Raw genomic sequence first — 14866 nt, forward strand, 5'->3', positions numbered from 1 at the left:
GATAAAAATGAAATAAAGTACAGATCTAAAATATCAAAATCTAATTCCTTCTAAAGATTTTCTCCAGGCACCCATCTCAAAAAACTTACTTAATATCATCCTGCTCCTTAACTCTAAATTAAAAGCTTGAGAGAAAACATATAGGTGGCTTGCCATATGTTTTGAATGTCATCATCGCATTTGGGACTGGGGAATAGGTGGAAAAAAGTGTTTTGAAATTAAGAGACCACAAGTAAGAATAATCTAATTGTGTAAAGCAGAAAGTTAGTTCAAAACCTTGCTTGATTACAACTGCATGAAAAAGAGGTGATCCCTCTGGCAGACAGACACAAACTATTTACAGTTCCAGATGTTGGAGCATCACCTGAAAACGTATTGGCAAACAGTGTAGATCACAAAACTCACTTGTAGTATGCTCTAACAGTAAAATATCCGTGTAGCTTCACAACGCCTTAACTTTAGTCTGATCTGCCCAAATATGTAGTTCCAAATATAGTCCTCCGCAGTGTAATCTTGAGAACAGTGAAAGACTAATTTCTGTTTTGATTACAATATTCCAGTTAAAGTAGATCACAGATCAGCTGTTTCCACACTTTCTTCCACCAAGGACACCCAAAGCACCTGACTCAATTTCTCAGGTTTTTTATTTCTCATTCTGCCCTAAACATCCCTCTCCTCCAATCACCCAGTTCTGGGCACCACTCGTCTGCACTCTGTACACCAAAATCTGCATCTGACTGCTACTGCGTCCTCCTCCCTTTTCTCAGGCTCTGATAACGCTCTCCTTCCCGGCAGTGATGGCTAGGGCACTCGGCAGCACCACAGTGTCCCTACAGCCAGGGCACGTCGGGGCATGTCCTCATTCCCAGTGGTTCTTTCCTGCCTCAAGTTCTTTTTCATTAAGTGTATTTCGCAAGCGTTTAGCCCAAGGTCACATTTATTCAGAAATTACTATTCTTGACTCTAAATTCTTAGCAAATTTTAAAAAATAGACACTTAGTTCTTAATACTTGAAAAGGAAAGGTTGAGGGAATTCTGTTTTGGTTATTTGCTAAAGGAGAAGCCACTCCATTTCTACGGATAAGAAAACTCAGCTCTTACCTTTTTCCTGCATTCACACATTACACTATCCAGGTCCTCCTGCATAACACGTAGCTTTGCCTTAAGAAATCTGATTTGAGCTTCTGTGAACATAAAAAGTTACATTTAATATCTGCAGGTACTCATTATTCAACGCAGAAAAGAAGCAAGATGGATGTAAGACCTCACTTTCATCTTCTTGTTTTTAAAAACATACCACATTGTTTGTAATTATTAAAGAGAAATGGGCAAATAAAAACTCAGATTTCTAAATAAATGTTGCAAGTTTCTCAATCTTAGGTGAAGCTTTGTATAGATTTTTCCTTTCAATGACTGCACTCAACATCTTTAAAATGTAAAAGACTCATAATTCTCAAAATTGAAACTTATTGGATACTTTTGTAGGATACATGTCTGCATTGCAATTAATCTGTAGCTCCAATTTGTGTAGTTACACCCAAAGTAGTTTTAAACTGCTCACAAGAAGGAATTAAATGTAGACTGCAAAACACTCCTAATAGGTAAATACTCCTCCCACACAACAGTCTATGCTTTTTTAAAGTACAGTGCTAACATTATTCAATTAATAGTTTAAAATTAAATCAATTTTATCAGATGTTTTTTCCAAATTAAGTACTTTCTTGCTCTTAGACACCTAAGAAATGTACTACTGTCATGAAAAAACAAGCTGCGTATGAACAGTATGGTTTGTTACTCCCTAATCCCCACCGTTTCCCCAGATCGTTCACAAGGAACTCTCCCTTAACTTCCACAGGCACAAAGTATGGAAACAGTATGAGGATCACGTTGAGCAACCTAGGAATAACCATTATTCACAGTTGGCACAAGGGGAAAAGAAAAAAGAGGAGGAGGAGCATCTGGAGCTGAACATGAAGGGATGGGTGTGTACACGTGTTCATTTGCTGTAATAGGAATTTTTTTAATTTCACCCACCTTCCCTTATCAACTGTCAACTGTGGCTTCAGTTGAAACTCTGCAGAGGCCAATACTAAGTAGGGTTTAGGAAAACACCATGAAAATATAAGATACAGACTGATTTTTTTCCTCCTGTTATATGCATGTGAGCTTCTGGTAACTGGTGGCTATCCTGAGATAGACACCATATTGAAGCCATCAAGTTTAATATTCTTTCATGCACTTCTATATTATTAAGTTTTTTTCATTAAAAATATCGTAGTCTGGCATTCACAAGATCCTGTGGCAATGAGTTGGCTAATTTAATTATGCATTATGTGAAAGAAAAACACTTTGTAAGCTTGCTTTAAATCCAAGTTAATGTGGCATTTACTAGCGTTTGCATTACAAAAATACAGCTGTCCCTTTACCATTACTGTTTTCATTACAGAATCTTTCATATTGCCCTCAATTGTTTTGTTTTCAAATTGAAGATTCAAATTCAAGATGTTCCACATTTCTAATTGCTACTATATACTCTGTCCTGTATCTAAGCCACGACACTTTCCTACTTCAACAACCTGGTTTTGAGATGGGGTGTGTCTCATCTTCGAGATGGGGTAGCATTAATTACATAATGGCATCACGATAACAGTACAGTGTTTTGTTTTCTGTTATCTTCTGAAGGATTTCTAACAATCAATTTGCCTTTCCCACTGTGAACAAGCAATAAGCTTATGCTTTTGGAGACATCTACATTGGTAATAACTAAACAAAGTCCAACTCAGACATAGGTATAATTGGTGGTGTTTTTTTTCTATCACCTTTACTTTGCACTCTTTAATGCTGCATATAAACTTCTACAATACTTCAATGTCAGCTTTAACTAAAATCGTTGTTTCAAATACATTTTTTTTACCAGCTATTATTCCTTTTTCCCAGATTACTTTCCTGTATATTGAATAACGTAAGCTCTGTGACGGATCACTCCAGGACTGTGTCACTACTTCGAAAAACTGGTTGTTTCTTTTTAACATGTTGTTTCCTCTTTTACTCAGTTACTAGTCCACAGACAACTTATCTTCTGTTTTTGATAGCTCTGAGTCATTAAGAGCACTTCATAGTAAACCTTGTTGAAAATCCAAGAGCACAAGTAGAACCAGATCGGCCTTGGGAGGCAGCTATGATCCAAAGTTAGTTCCTAATTTGTCAATTTTAATCACCTGATGAGGCTGATAAGGGGGAGGGGTATCACTTAATAGGGTGGTCCCAAGTTATAAAGTAAACAACAGTTTAGGGAATGGTAACAAGGAAAGAACATCTGAGAGACTCTGATACCCTACAAGAAAGAATAGGTGTCTTGAACTCCTAAGATAATCTGAAGATTAACACGAAGTGCGACAACACATTCAGGTATTTTGTTTATTTGTGTGTGGGTATATTAGATAAAAATAGAGCTACATTTTCAGCCTTCTACATGTCTATGTGTTTATATCATTGCTTGTTACTGCAGAGTTGAGTTATAACCCACAAAAACACCCCCTGAGAAAAATAAAGTAAGCTATTCTGTTGACAGAAAAATGACTACCTAACTCCAGGAAGAGTGCTGCAAGAAGCTCAGGGAAAGGACAATGCTATGGAACCTTATCAGCATGTTGGCTTAAAAACTCTAGCACAGGCACATATGCCTAAAGAATCCCTCACTAGGAGATTCCCACTAAGGGATCAGCCCACTCTGTAACAGGGCCTATTTAGTATCTACATCTACTTCCTTGTGAAAACTCTTAACTGTTCTGTGAGTTTGACACTGCTAGCCTGCTCTGCAATTTAGCATATTAAGGAGGCATTTGGAGTGTTCTAAACAGTCAATATCAAATTTAAAAAGCAAAAAGCAATCCAGAGTATTTTCATTTCATTTCATCATTAAAGTTACAGAAACAATTCTCAATACTCAAATGCATGCCATTGGTCCACAAGACTTTATTACTAGATACCAGTAATAATAACTCTTCTTGAGTTATCTTGAATTTGCTGTAAGCTTCCAATGCAGTCCAAAGCAATTTCTTTTTAGTTCAGGAACAAGAACTATAAACAAATATATCTGAGGATCTGTTTTGGGAGACTTATTAACAGAAGGCTTGCGCAGAATTACACAAGGCTAGAAATCAAGCTATTTGTGTGTTGGCATGCTTGTTGACATCAAGTTGTTACATTAAAAGAAGTACTTTGGGACATTTCGTAGTACTGCAGTGAATCTGACTCCATGATTGCTTTAGCATTGTAAGAAACTAGATAAACCCACTTTCATCACACCAGAACCAAAAAGGCAGATGTGTGTCATGCCTTTAGCCTCACTGGCAAATGTTGCAATCCCTTTCCTACTCTATTTCTAGGACAAACATAAACACACCATCTGTAGTGGGAAAGTATCTGGAGGATTCTCGTTCAAGCACCACAGTCAAAACACTACTTCATTTAAGCTACTTACTAAGATCTACAGCATTGATCTGAGGAAAGGCTTTTTGCTCTAAAGGCAGAATCTGTGCAAAGGACTGAAGCCCATCTTTTTGGAAGTGGAAACTTAGCATGATGCATTTCTATTTCCCCAGTGAAATGAATCAAATGTTATGCACATATTCAACATATGTTACCATCCAAATGTCTTTCTACAAGGTGGACATCAAGATAAAAATTCACTTTTTCCTATGACTACTCATATGTGACCTGATCTTCCTCTAGGACTACATGAAGAAAAATCTTCTTCCCCTTTTCCCTCTAACTTAAGGGCTTTAGAGCTTTCCCTGTAACTAATCCAGAAACTCTTACTTTTCTCCCCCAGGAGAACCAATTTCTAACAATCAGGAAGTAAGAATAAAAGTACTTAGCCATGGGAGGAAACCTACCTGCTCCAATTTCTTTTCCAACACTTGGAATAATATCATCATCTAGACAAGCTGGCAAGTCTCCTTTCTCTAGTTTTTCTTCAATTTTGCTTATTGTTTTTGCTAAAGAAAAATCTACGCAATCTTCCAGTATTGCGACATCATCAGCACTTTGTACTTCCAGGTTGGTTATTTTTGAACTAAAAAAAAACCAAAAAGCAAACCCTAGATTTCAAATTTGTAAAAAAAAAATGTACGAAAATATAGCATATTTGCTATTTTTAAAAGTATACAGAGTTATTTACCTAGTGCAACTTCATTGCTCACATTCATACGAAAGATGCATTGATAGCAATTTCTCATTTTCTTTATGGAGGATACCTTCTACTGTATTCTATATAAACAGTTACAGGATTTTACGTATCATATGTAGGATGCAGAGAAAAAGTACCATTTTCTACTGAGAAGATTGTGGTGTGGTCTTCTCATCCAACAACTTCATAATGAAATCAGAGTAAAAGAAAAACAGAGGAATGCTCTCTTGGCTTTAGTTACTATCCTCTGCCTTAAATTCTGCTATTTCCCCTACCAGGCACGTTAACTTCTAGAACTCTGTCCTTTGTAGCTGTACTCCTACCTTACCACAATCTCTGTATCTTGATGCCTGGCCTAGGAAACATCACTGATCCTAGAAGTTGCACAACAAAGTTTTCATAAAACCAAAACATAAGGTATGGGACACATCTGCTACATAGGGTATCTCCTCAGCTTTCTTTTCTAAAAGATGACATTAGTTCCCACAGGATCTGAAGCTCCTAAGTTCTTATTTGAATATATCCTCATCCCAATGCAGCCTCCAAACTCCTTTGAGCTGCTAACTTTTTCCCACAACTTTGGGTTCATCCTGTAGGTCCCGTATGTGCATAATTACACTTCTAAATCTCATTATGTGGTGCCAGCACGACAACTTCCCCTGAACCACTCAAGGGAGGTCCAAAGGGTCCACAAATGACTAGCAAGTCCTGAAAGACAGCCTCAGCCTGTGTCAGTTCCATATTTGGCCACCTTGCAGACAATTTTCATCCTATTTTGTATTTTTTTCCATATCTTGTGGCAGTTTTTATTTGTTCCCAGGATTTTATGCATTTCTCTACTCTTTTTTTGTCCAGATTTCCGTTTCTTGCTTTTACAACCTTGTATTTGCTATCTACAGAGCTGAAGCTTTTCAGCTTGAAACCCCTGAAAGCTGTGGTACTATTATTGCCTCTTGTCTTGTGAGCCCAAGGTTCACCACAACAGGAGAGACCCTCGAAGGCCTCATGTTTCCCACCAGAAGTCTGATCACAGATCAGTCAGCATCACTTAAGTGTGCTCTCTCAGGTTGCCTCAGATGATGTACCTCCCATGTGTATGCTCATTAGCCATCCTTTCACTGAAGGAGTTAACAGAGTTTAACTGTCAGCCTTGAGAAGTGCTTCAGCAGGAAGCAACAGTTTCACTGTTGTAATATTAATCACATATGTTCGCTAGTAATTTTTGGTGCTCCGTACAAGTAAACAGAGATAGCTACATGGTGGAGCTGACTGAGGAGGACCGAGAGTTTGATACATTTATTTACACAAATATATATAAATGTAGAAACATACATGAATAAAAATAACCTGACAGACAAAACGAGCAACTAAAATAGTTTATTACAAACAAAGAGATGTGTATAATATACCTTGAAGTTGTTCTTTTTCCCTTACTCCCAGAGTATGGTCTGTTCTGAGCTGTGGGCACCGAAGCACATTTCTTCTTGTTTGCTAGCTACAAAATTTTTTTCAGAAAGTAGTGATCTTTTAAAAAATTAGTTAGGTATTACATTTTTCTAATGGGTTTTGTGTTGTTTTTTTCTTTTTCATATATTCAGATTTAAGGATACTTTTCAATGTATGTTTTTCAAACTCTTAAAAGCGCAATTTTTCAGGGTTTTTTTGCACTCATCTTTATCTTGCAGCTTTGATGTCCGTATGCCTGAATTATAATACATCCAATAGTCATTTGCGTGTGGGAGTTTTTGCATACATACTCATAATAAACTCATGCATAAGCAAGGCTCTCTGTGATTATCAAGATATTAACTATTGGACTGTCAACAGAGTGCATTTCTTTGAAAAATGCTTACCGTACCTTCAAAAACATGCTATTTTTATGCATTAGTTTAATCTTATACATTCCCTGTAGAAGGAAGATTAACAATATTTTTCTTACTTTCACCCACATAAATATTCTTCAAAAATCAGAATTTTTTTTCTACTGCGTTCTGACAAATAACTGAAGACAGGATTTTGGAAGCTTTAGCTCACCTCCTAAAAGACTCAATGTAATTGAATTTGGAGACTAGGAAGTTTGTTCCTAATCTCAATCTCGTTTTTCCATTATATTTTCCTTCCTGTATTCAGTTATTTTCACTACTTGTTTATTATTACATCTAGAAGACAGTAGCACTGCCTTTAGTATTATACTACTGTGGGAAGGAAGAAAGGAAGACATTAATTATGTTCTAGTATTTTGCACTTGGAGTTCTTAATTTGATGTTCAAAACACTGAACACTTCTGTCAATGCTTTACAGACTACAGAGGAAACTTAGAACACAAAAAATAAACATGATGTAAGTCCACTTAACCACCAGCGGCACTGAGAAACCCTAGCAACACTCCCTATAGCACTGCTTTGAACATCACTTCCTTTTGGCTTCCCACCCATATTAGTCCCCAGCATAGCACAGCCTCAAAAACAGAAGTAATATGTGGAAATTATACTAAAAGATAAATTAACCAGGATAGTTTTGACTATGATACCTTGGCATATGAGTGTGTAAGAGATGAAGCTTCAGGACAGAGTGGATCTCTGCAGGAAAAAAAAAATTAAAAAATAAAAATTCACAGAACATGTACAACAAAATAAACATTTTACAATAAAAATTCACCCCCCCTGTCAGAATCGGGAGAATAACATTTGATATGTCTAGAATAAACAACATAGCTAAGGTGGGAACATATACTAAGTTCAATCATAAATTCAGTCTCATTCTCTGTCTTTCCATTCTGTCCCATTTGCTATGTAAATCACTTGGTAAGTCTAGGGTATGCAATACAACAGTTTACAATCTCATCTCTTGCAATTCAGGCGATTGCTGCACCTACTGGCTTATTAGATCAATGATTCCCTGTACCAGGGAGTACTTAGCCAGTATGCAGAGTGTTATCTTCAACAAGAGAGACTGACAATCCATTACCAAAGATCACCAACAGCTCAGTGATTGATATGTGTACTTGACACACAAATCCCTGAATTAATACAAAGAAAATTAAGATATAAACCAGTGTCTTCCACATCCTAAGAGGGAGTGCAATTGTATGCTCAGATTGACTGTTGTCAAGTCAATTGACAGGCATTATCAAGTGAATATGAGGTGGGAGCAATTTGTAAATTAAGCCTTACAGAATTTTCTCTGAAATACCTATTACAAATATTGTATCAATTTCACAAATGAAAAAACAGGAATAAAAAAGCAGCTTTCTTATCTGCTTATTTGGCTGAAACCCACACTTCTTACTAACTGAACTTCAGGTTAAATGATTATTTTTAAAACCTGCTGGAAACAAGCAGAAAATTTTAGCATGCTGTGTATAATTCAGGTCAAGTTTCTTGTCATATATATGACTTTTTGCTTTCAGAATGAGTTATGTGAATCTGTGTTACTACACTGAAAGGCTACTTTTTTACTACCCTTTATAATTTTTTACTTCAATTAAAATGCTGGCTTATAAAATATTTGGAATAAAATTTAAATTTCAGGCACATCAAGTCACCTCAATTTTTTTTGCCCAGCTGATTTGAGCAAATGTTTAGATCTCGCCTTTAAAAATTTCACAGACATCCATTCATCAGCAAGAATTATCTGCGCAAAGCTCCAGATTTTATTAATCCAAAAAAAAAAAACCTGGAGAAATCGTCTGTGTGTGGTTGGCAACAGACTTCAAGAACAGGATGATTAGTTTTTGTCTATTTACCCTATTTTCCTCATGCTTCCTTCCTATTGGCTACCTTTAGGGGCATGCAGAAAGTGAGGATTTGCTGCCACAGAAATAGCAGTTATAGGTTATTCTGAAAAATATGAAAATACAACACTGTATATTCAAGAAAACAATAATGTTGTTTTCCATCAATAGGCTAACTTCTTCCTACTATATCTGTTGCCTCAGGGCCTTATTTAAAAAAAAAAAACAAAAACACACACACACCCCTTTTCACTAAATTTCTCAAACTTGTTTAACCTTAATGGTTTCTTTCCTCTTCCTCTTCCCCATACATGACAACCCATGTTTAAAACCTCATAATACAGTTCTATAGTTGTTTGGTAAGTGAAATTAATGCGTAAATCCTAAAAAGGTATACAAATAAGTAGCTAGAGGATTGTGGCAACACTGCAACAGAAGCTAATGTTTAACAATCCCATCTCTGCATGTAAACACGAGATGCATGTGCATGAGCAAACCCTTTGTGTTTCCTAATCCTATTCAAAGCCTATAGCATGCTTGCCCATGCGCATACAGTTCCCATCGCCATGAGCCTGGCAATGCTCTGAAGAGTGAAAGTGTAAACAAAAGCTGATTTCAATGCAGTGTCACTGGAGCTGCTTTGTCTCTATGTAATTCAAATTTCTCTGCAAAAATTATGCTATAAAAACTCCAGAACAACTTATTTTAAAATATACACTGAGTTGGAGAGTGACTTAACTATTTGTTGCCTTTTTTTTTTTTTAATTTGCTTACTCATTTTTTTCTCTTAACCGCCCCCCCCCCCATCCAATACTACCCCTTTATTTGCTTCAATTTCTTCCCCTCTTTCCAGTTGCTTTAGTGTTCGTTATCCTTAAAGGAATCACTGGAACTGGTTTCAAAACTATCTCAAGTGCTTCCTTTAGATTTATGGCCTATCTGCTTGCAAAATTTTGAAAAAAAAAAAACAACAAAAATTAAATCGAGTATTAAATACTTGGAACTAATCTAATTGAATCGCCTCAATGTTCACTCATGGATAACAAGTGTGCCTAATTCCTAGCACACAATTCTAATTTTTTCACTACAGGATGGGATTTCAACTCTTCATTCACATAAATGTTTACCAGAACAGAGACTGTGACTGTTTTAAGGTGTTTCAATTTATGTAAGTAATCGATAGATCAGCTGCTACTCTGACATGCTAATTGCCAATTTTATTTTTTTTAATTCTCACACTCCCATTTATTTCAAATGTATACCATCAAAACTGTTAACTCCCTTTGTGGGGTTGAATGCTCCAATCACCTTACCTCATAAAACATCCCAGTAACTCAACTCCAGTTTGAAGTTCTTAAAAAATCTTCTGTCTACTGTTCAAAATCCCTCTAACAGAACATACAACTAAAGCAAGATCCAGAACTTCTTTGCAAAGCATAATTATATTGATAACACAAGTTGGTTTGGTTTTGTTTTGGTTTGGTTTCCCTCTACAACTGACAGATACGGCTTTAAAATAGTTCAGGGATAATTTTAACTATAGTAGCAAACTTTTGCTGGTATAGCCAGGCTTCTGTCACAGACTTGCTGTCACACCTTTTTTTGTACTGAAAACCTTTTTACGTACATAAAACCCCTCACTTCTTGTTTTTGTTTTTACTCTTCACAAAAGTAAATATTTTATCACCTCTAGCAGCCTTTCATATCTACTATTTCAAAACAGTTTTCCCACTGCAGCCTAACATTTGAAGCACCTTGTAGTCTGGCCCTGTACCTTTGCTATCCAGATTATAAATTTAGGAACCTACCAGATCAGATCTTTGGTAAACTGTGTATTAGTCTATCTTAAATTCACCCACTTCCTGTACTATCAACATACAAACCCCTGAACAACCAAGTAAATAATAACGCCCCTGAACAACTAAGTAAATACAGCTATGTAACCACTCTAGAGCCAAACGGTTCGAACATACAGGCCAAACCCCACTGCTGTACGCATGTTCATACAGGCTAAAGGTATGTCAACCTCTGAAGTGTAATGATACCCAAGTTCCAGAGGGTGGCAGCTGAGCGTCTGTCTGGCAGGTTTTTTGTGTTTGGTTTTTGTTTTGTTGGTTTTTTTTTTTTTTTATCAAGCACTTCCTGTCCCAGGAACATTTAGGCCAAGTTAAATGTGAATCAGTATCTATTTCTTCACTTTGTCAGCTGAACTGGTTAAAAAACATCTACTGCTGAGTGTCTACTGTTTTGCACTGCAAAGAAACCTGTTACCTTACCTTGCTTTTTTACAGATCTCAGCAGTACTTAGTATCCTAGCTAGAACATTTCAGCAAAATTAAGACTTCCTTGAAATAACAAGGAACAACACTCATTTAGTATCAACTGTTTCAAATAATAGGAAAAAGTTTAGACTTCACCAATCCAGTATGCTGCAAAGACAGATAAAACAGTAGCCTGACTAGGGCACAAGTCAGGGTGTGCAGGATCAGTACGAAAGATACCCCACGAGTTATATGCAGCAGTTGTAAATCACATACCTCTGTCTGTCATCTTCACATGACTTAGTCTGTACTGAAACTTGTCTGGATAGTATCTCCTGTTGGCCTTTCTTTATTACAAAAAAAAAAAAAAAAAAAAAAGTAGTCAAATTTTGGGGAATATAATCCATTAAAGACAAATTACACATTTGTAAATCGCAGATCAGAGCAACTATAGTCTACTATGAAAAAGAATGGAAACTATAGTCTGCTGTGGAAAATAACTTCTCAAACACAGGAAAAGATGGATAAAAATTAAAATGCCATTGCTATCCCCCAACATGTATTTCTGCTCCACAACATGTAATTGCCTTTTGCCCATAAAACTTTTGCCCAGCTTAACATCATCAGAGGTGCTCTTACACTCCCTCCTTCTTTTATAAAATACAGGAGTAGCAATTCACAGCAGGTGGAACAAATTTTAAATTTCCCATATTGCACAATAAGCCTTAAAAAGAAATCTTTATTCATGCAGTACAACCGTAATTGCGCATTGATATGTTGTATGTACTTTAGAGAACAATTCAATCTGCATGTTCAGACAGCTTCTATGTTGCTAAGTTACAGTTAGGAAGCATAATCCAGAACAAAATGCAATTGTCCAGTTTGGTGTTCTTTTTGTTTGGTTGTTTTTTTTAAACTTGGACTGTTTTTCTTTTGTTGTTAAACGTATCTGTGCAATCTGGCAGTGCCTTGTGGTATATTAAGTGTCCTAAGAATATTTGATCTTCTGCTGTATTTAGAGAAGGAGAAAAAAAGAAATGGTTTTGTTGTTGCTGTTTTTTAAAGGAAAGAGACTAGATGCTATTTTGGACACTTCATCTGCTTCTGTTCAAATGCCAAGCAGTTAGCCTTAGCTTATCACAGCTCACGAGAAGAATATGTTTTCACGGGACTTAAAAATGAAGTTTCAGTAATAGGAGAAGTGCATACAAGTATCGCTTTCCAGAAGACTTAATATTTTGCTTTTTATGCCTCATTTATTTGAGTGAGTGCACTTACAATTAATATATCCAATATGCAGAACACCTTCTCCAGTTTTGGGTATAAACCACACGTCCCCTGTTCCTTTTCTTTAATTTATCCAATTTTTATCCAAAAACATGACTCTATCTGCTACACAGCCACAGCAATGTTAAAAGATAACACTGATGATAAACAGGAAATTTTTCTGTTTTAAGAAAGTTTCTTTCTTACTAACTACATATTTTCTATTTTTGTTGCTTATTCTTTGGGGTTTTTTTCATCTTGAACAGTGTAGATCCTGGTTTACTGGGATGTTATTGCAACACTATCTGGTTTTCAAATACTAATTATTTTTTTAGTATTTAAGACACAAAACCACCTACAGATACTTTTCTTAAACATCATAAACAAGTCTTTTTATGTGGCTTCATCTGCACAAATGTTCTATGCATCTATATGAACATCTACCTACCTGATGAAATTATATAAAAACTATTTTTAGAAGTGTTTTTGGTAGAAGTTTACTATTGTGGGGGAAAAAAAAGAAATTAAAAGCTTAGATTGCATTTGAAACCAAAATGCTTCTAGTTATCATGGTATAATTTCTTTTGAAACTTGACCCTGTGTGCATGTGAATCAAGATTAAATTACATAAGTCTACTTAGCCTACTCACCATTACTTCTTCGGCCTGACGCACCAGTTTTGCTGTTTTTGCTTCTAATTCTGCATTCAGTTGCCTGAAAGAGTAAGAATGCTTGCCACTGAGTTTTTGAAATATTTAAAAGGAATAAAGGTAAGCATGACAGTAGCTCTGCCTGAACTAAGTGAAATTTTAATAACTCCTACAAAGGAACACTGCCTTATATTTCAGGGTACTAACAAAGTTACATTTCAACAATCTCCTGGGTTTCTGTCAAATCAATAGCAATAAAACACCTATATCCATTAAACAGTAAGGTTTAGACTACAATTCTGAGAGGTAAAGGGCGTTCTTGGTTTTGGCCATGTCATTGCTTAATACACATTTCATGTCTTCATTTCCTCAATGCTTTCTGTTTTTAACACAATCCTTACCTTAGGTATACTTAGCAGCAGGGGTTGGGGAAGGAGTCATGCACGATTACATCACTTGATCATGTAATTAAAATGTGTCGCTAAACATCTGTACAGGTTAAAATAACCTTGTGTTCCTTCATGCTTCGCTTTATAGCTTTTCACACAGTGTGACTACACGAGTTCTGCAGACATGGCTGCTCGTACACCCTCACCACGCACAGGGGCCAAGAACCAGCAGGTAACAGCGAGAGCTTTTACATGTGCTTTCACTGCATTTGTCACAAACTTAAAAGCTTTTAAGCTTTTTTAACAGGCTTAAGCACTTATATTTTGTAATGTTAAAGAAGCGTCAATGTTTTAAATGCAGAAAATTCTAAGGCCCGATGCTGTGGCACCAAGGTGCGGCCTGGAGCAGCGCACAGCCCGCCCTGAGGCGCCCGCGTAAAACCGTGGCGGGGAAAATTTAAAACGTCGCTTTTGGTACTCTCATCTGTACGCTTTGGGGGAACGAGTCGAGGCACTCAGACAGAGTGAATATTAACTGTAACCTCCGCTGGGGCGGGCAGCGGGACAAGGCTGCGGTGACAGGGCCCGGCCGCCGCCGCCCCCGGCCGCCTCCTTACTTGTACTCCGCCTCCTTGGCCAGCAAGTCGCTGCTCACCACGCCGGTCCCTGAGGCGGCGAACGGCACCGGGGGGCCGCCGGGCGCTCTCCGCACCTGCAGCGAGGAGGAGAGCGTTTGCGGGACGAGGACGGCACGGTCACCCCGTCCCGCTGCCGCCGCTCGCCTTACCCCGAGCAAGCCCCCACCCCGCCGGACCCCGCCGCCTGCCGCCATTTTGTTCGCGCGGAGGCCGCTGCGTGGCGTCGCCTTCGCCAGGGCAACCGGCTGCCGCCGCCACCGCGGGGGTGGTGACTCTGCCTCCCTCCCCTCCTCGGCCGAGGGGCGGCCGCCGTCGCGGCTTGCTTTCCTGCCCGGCCAGGCGTCCTGGCGCCGCTGGGCGCGGAGGGCCGGGACGGGGGCGGCCGCGTTTCAGCGCTGGGTGCCGGGCGGAGGGAAGCTGGAACGCTTCGTCCCCCCTGTCCCTCGCGCGGCTTGGTGCCACCATGTCGGGAGCCCTGTGACAGCGGTTGCGACCCGAGGGCACGGGGACAGGACCCCTGACCCGAGGTCGGGGATCAGCAGGCTCCTGGCATGGCGCCGGGCCGCCATGGACTCAGGCGAGGGGGAAGTGATAAGGTCTGAGGCAGCGTTACAGTTATTACTGTAATAGTTATTACAACCCTTCCGTTTGAGCCTTTTGGCCTCGCTACGTGTTGTCCCGCCAGCATCCCTTCATTTCAGTGTGTTAAACTCCTGCATTTGCAGCCTTACGGCAACT

The 14866-nt window shown here is 38.4% G+C and overlaps 1 protein-coding gene across 1 annotated transcript in view; it reads right to left on the reverse strand.

Moving 5' to 3' along the window:
* The window catches only part of TEX9 (testis expressed 9), a 26482-nt gene extending 12145 nt beyond the window's left edge, over nucleotides 1-14337 (reverse strand). The window contains exons 1-8 of the mRNA XM_082488888.1: nucleotides 14278-14337; nucleotides 14108-14202; nucleotides 13102-13165; nucleotides 11462-11532; nucleotides 7722-7770; nucleotides 6601-6686; nucleotides 4899-5077; nucleotides 1102-1184 (exon numbers count right to left, since the gene is read on the reverse strand). Coding sequence (XP_082345014.1) covers nucleotides 1102-1184; nucleotides 4899-5077; nucleotides 6601-6686; nucleotides 7722-7770; nucleotides 11462-11532; nucleotides 13102-13165; nucleotides 14108-14202; nucleotides 14278-14322 — 672 coding nt within the window. The 5' untranslated portion in view covers nucleotides 14323-14337. The remainder of the gene's footprint in view (nucleotides 1-1101; nucleotides 1185-4898; nucleotides 5078-6600; nucleotides 6687-7721; nucleotides 7771-11461; nucleotides 11533-13101; nucleotides 13166-14107; nucleotides 14203-14277) is intronic.
* Nucleotides 14338-14866: the final 529 nt, after the last annotated feature.

This window comes from Vanellus vanellus, assembly GCF_965231255.1.
Source record: "Vanellus vanellus genome assembly, chromosome: 11".
Lineage (NCBI taxonomy): Eukaryota > Metazoa > Chordata > Aves > Charadriiformes > Charadriidae > Vanellus > Vanellus vanellus.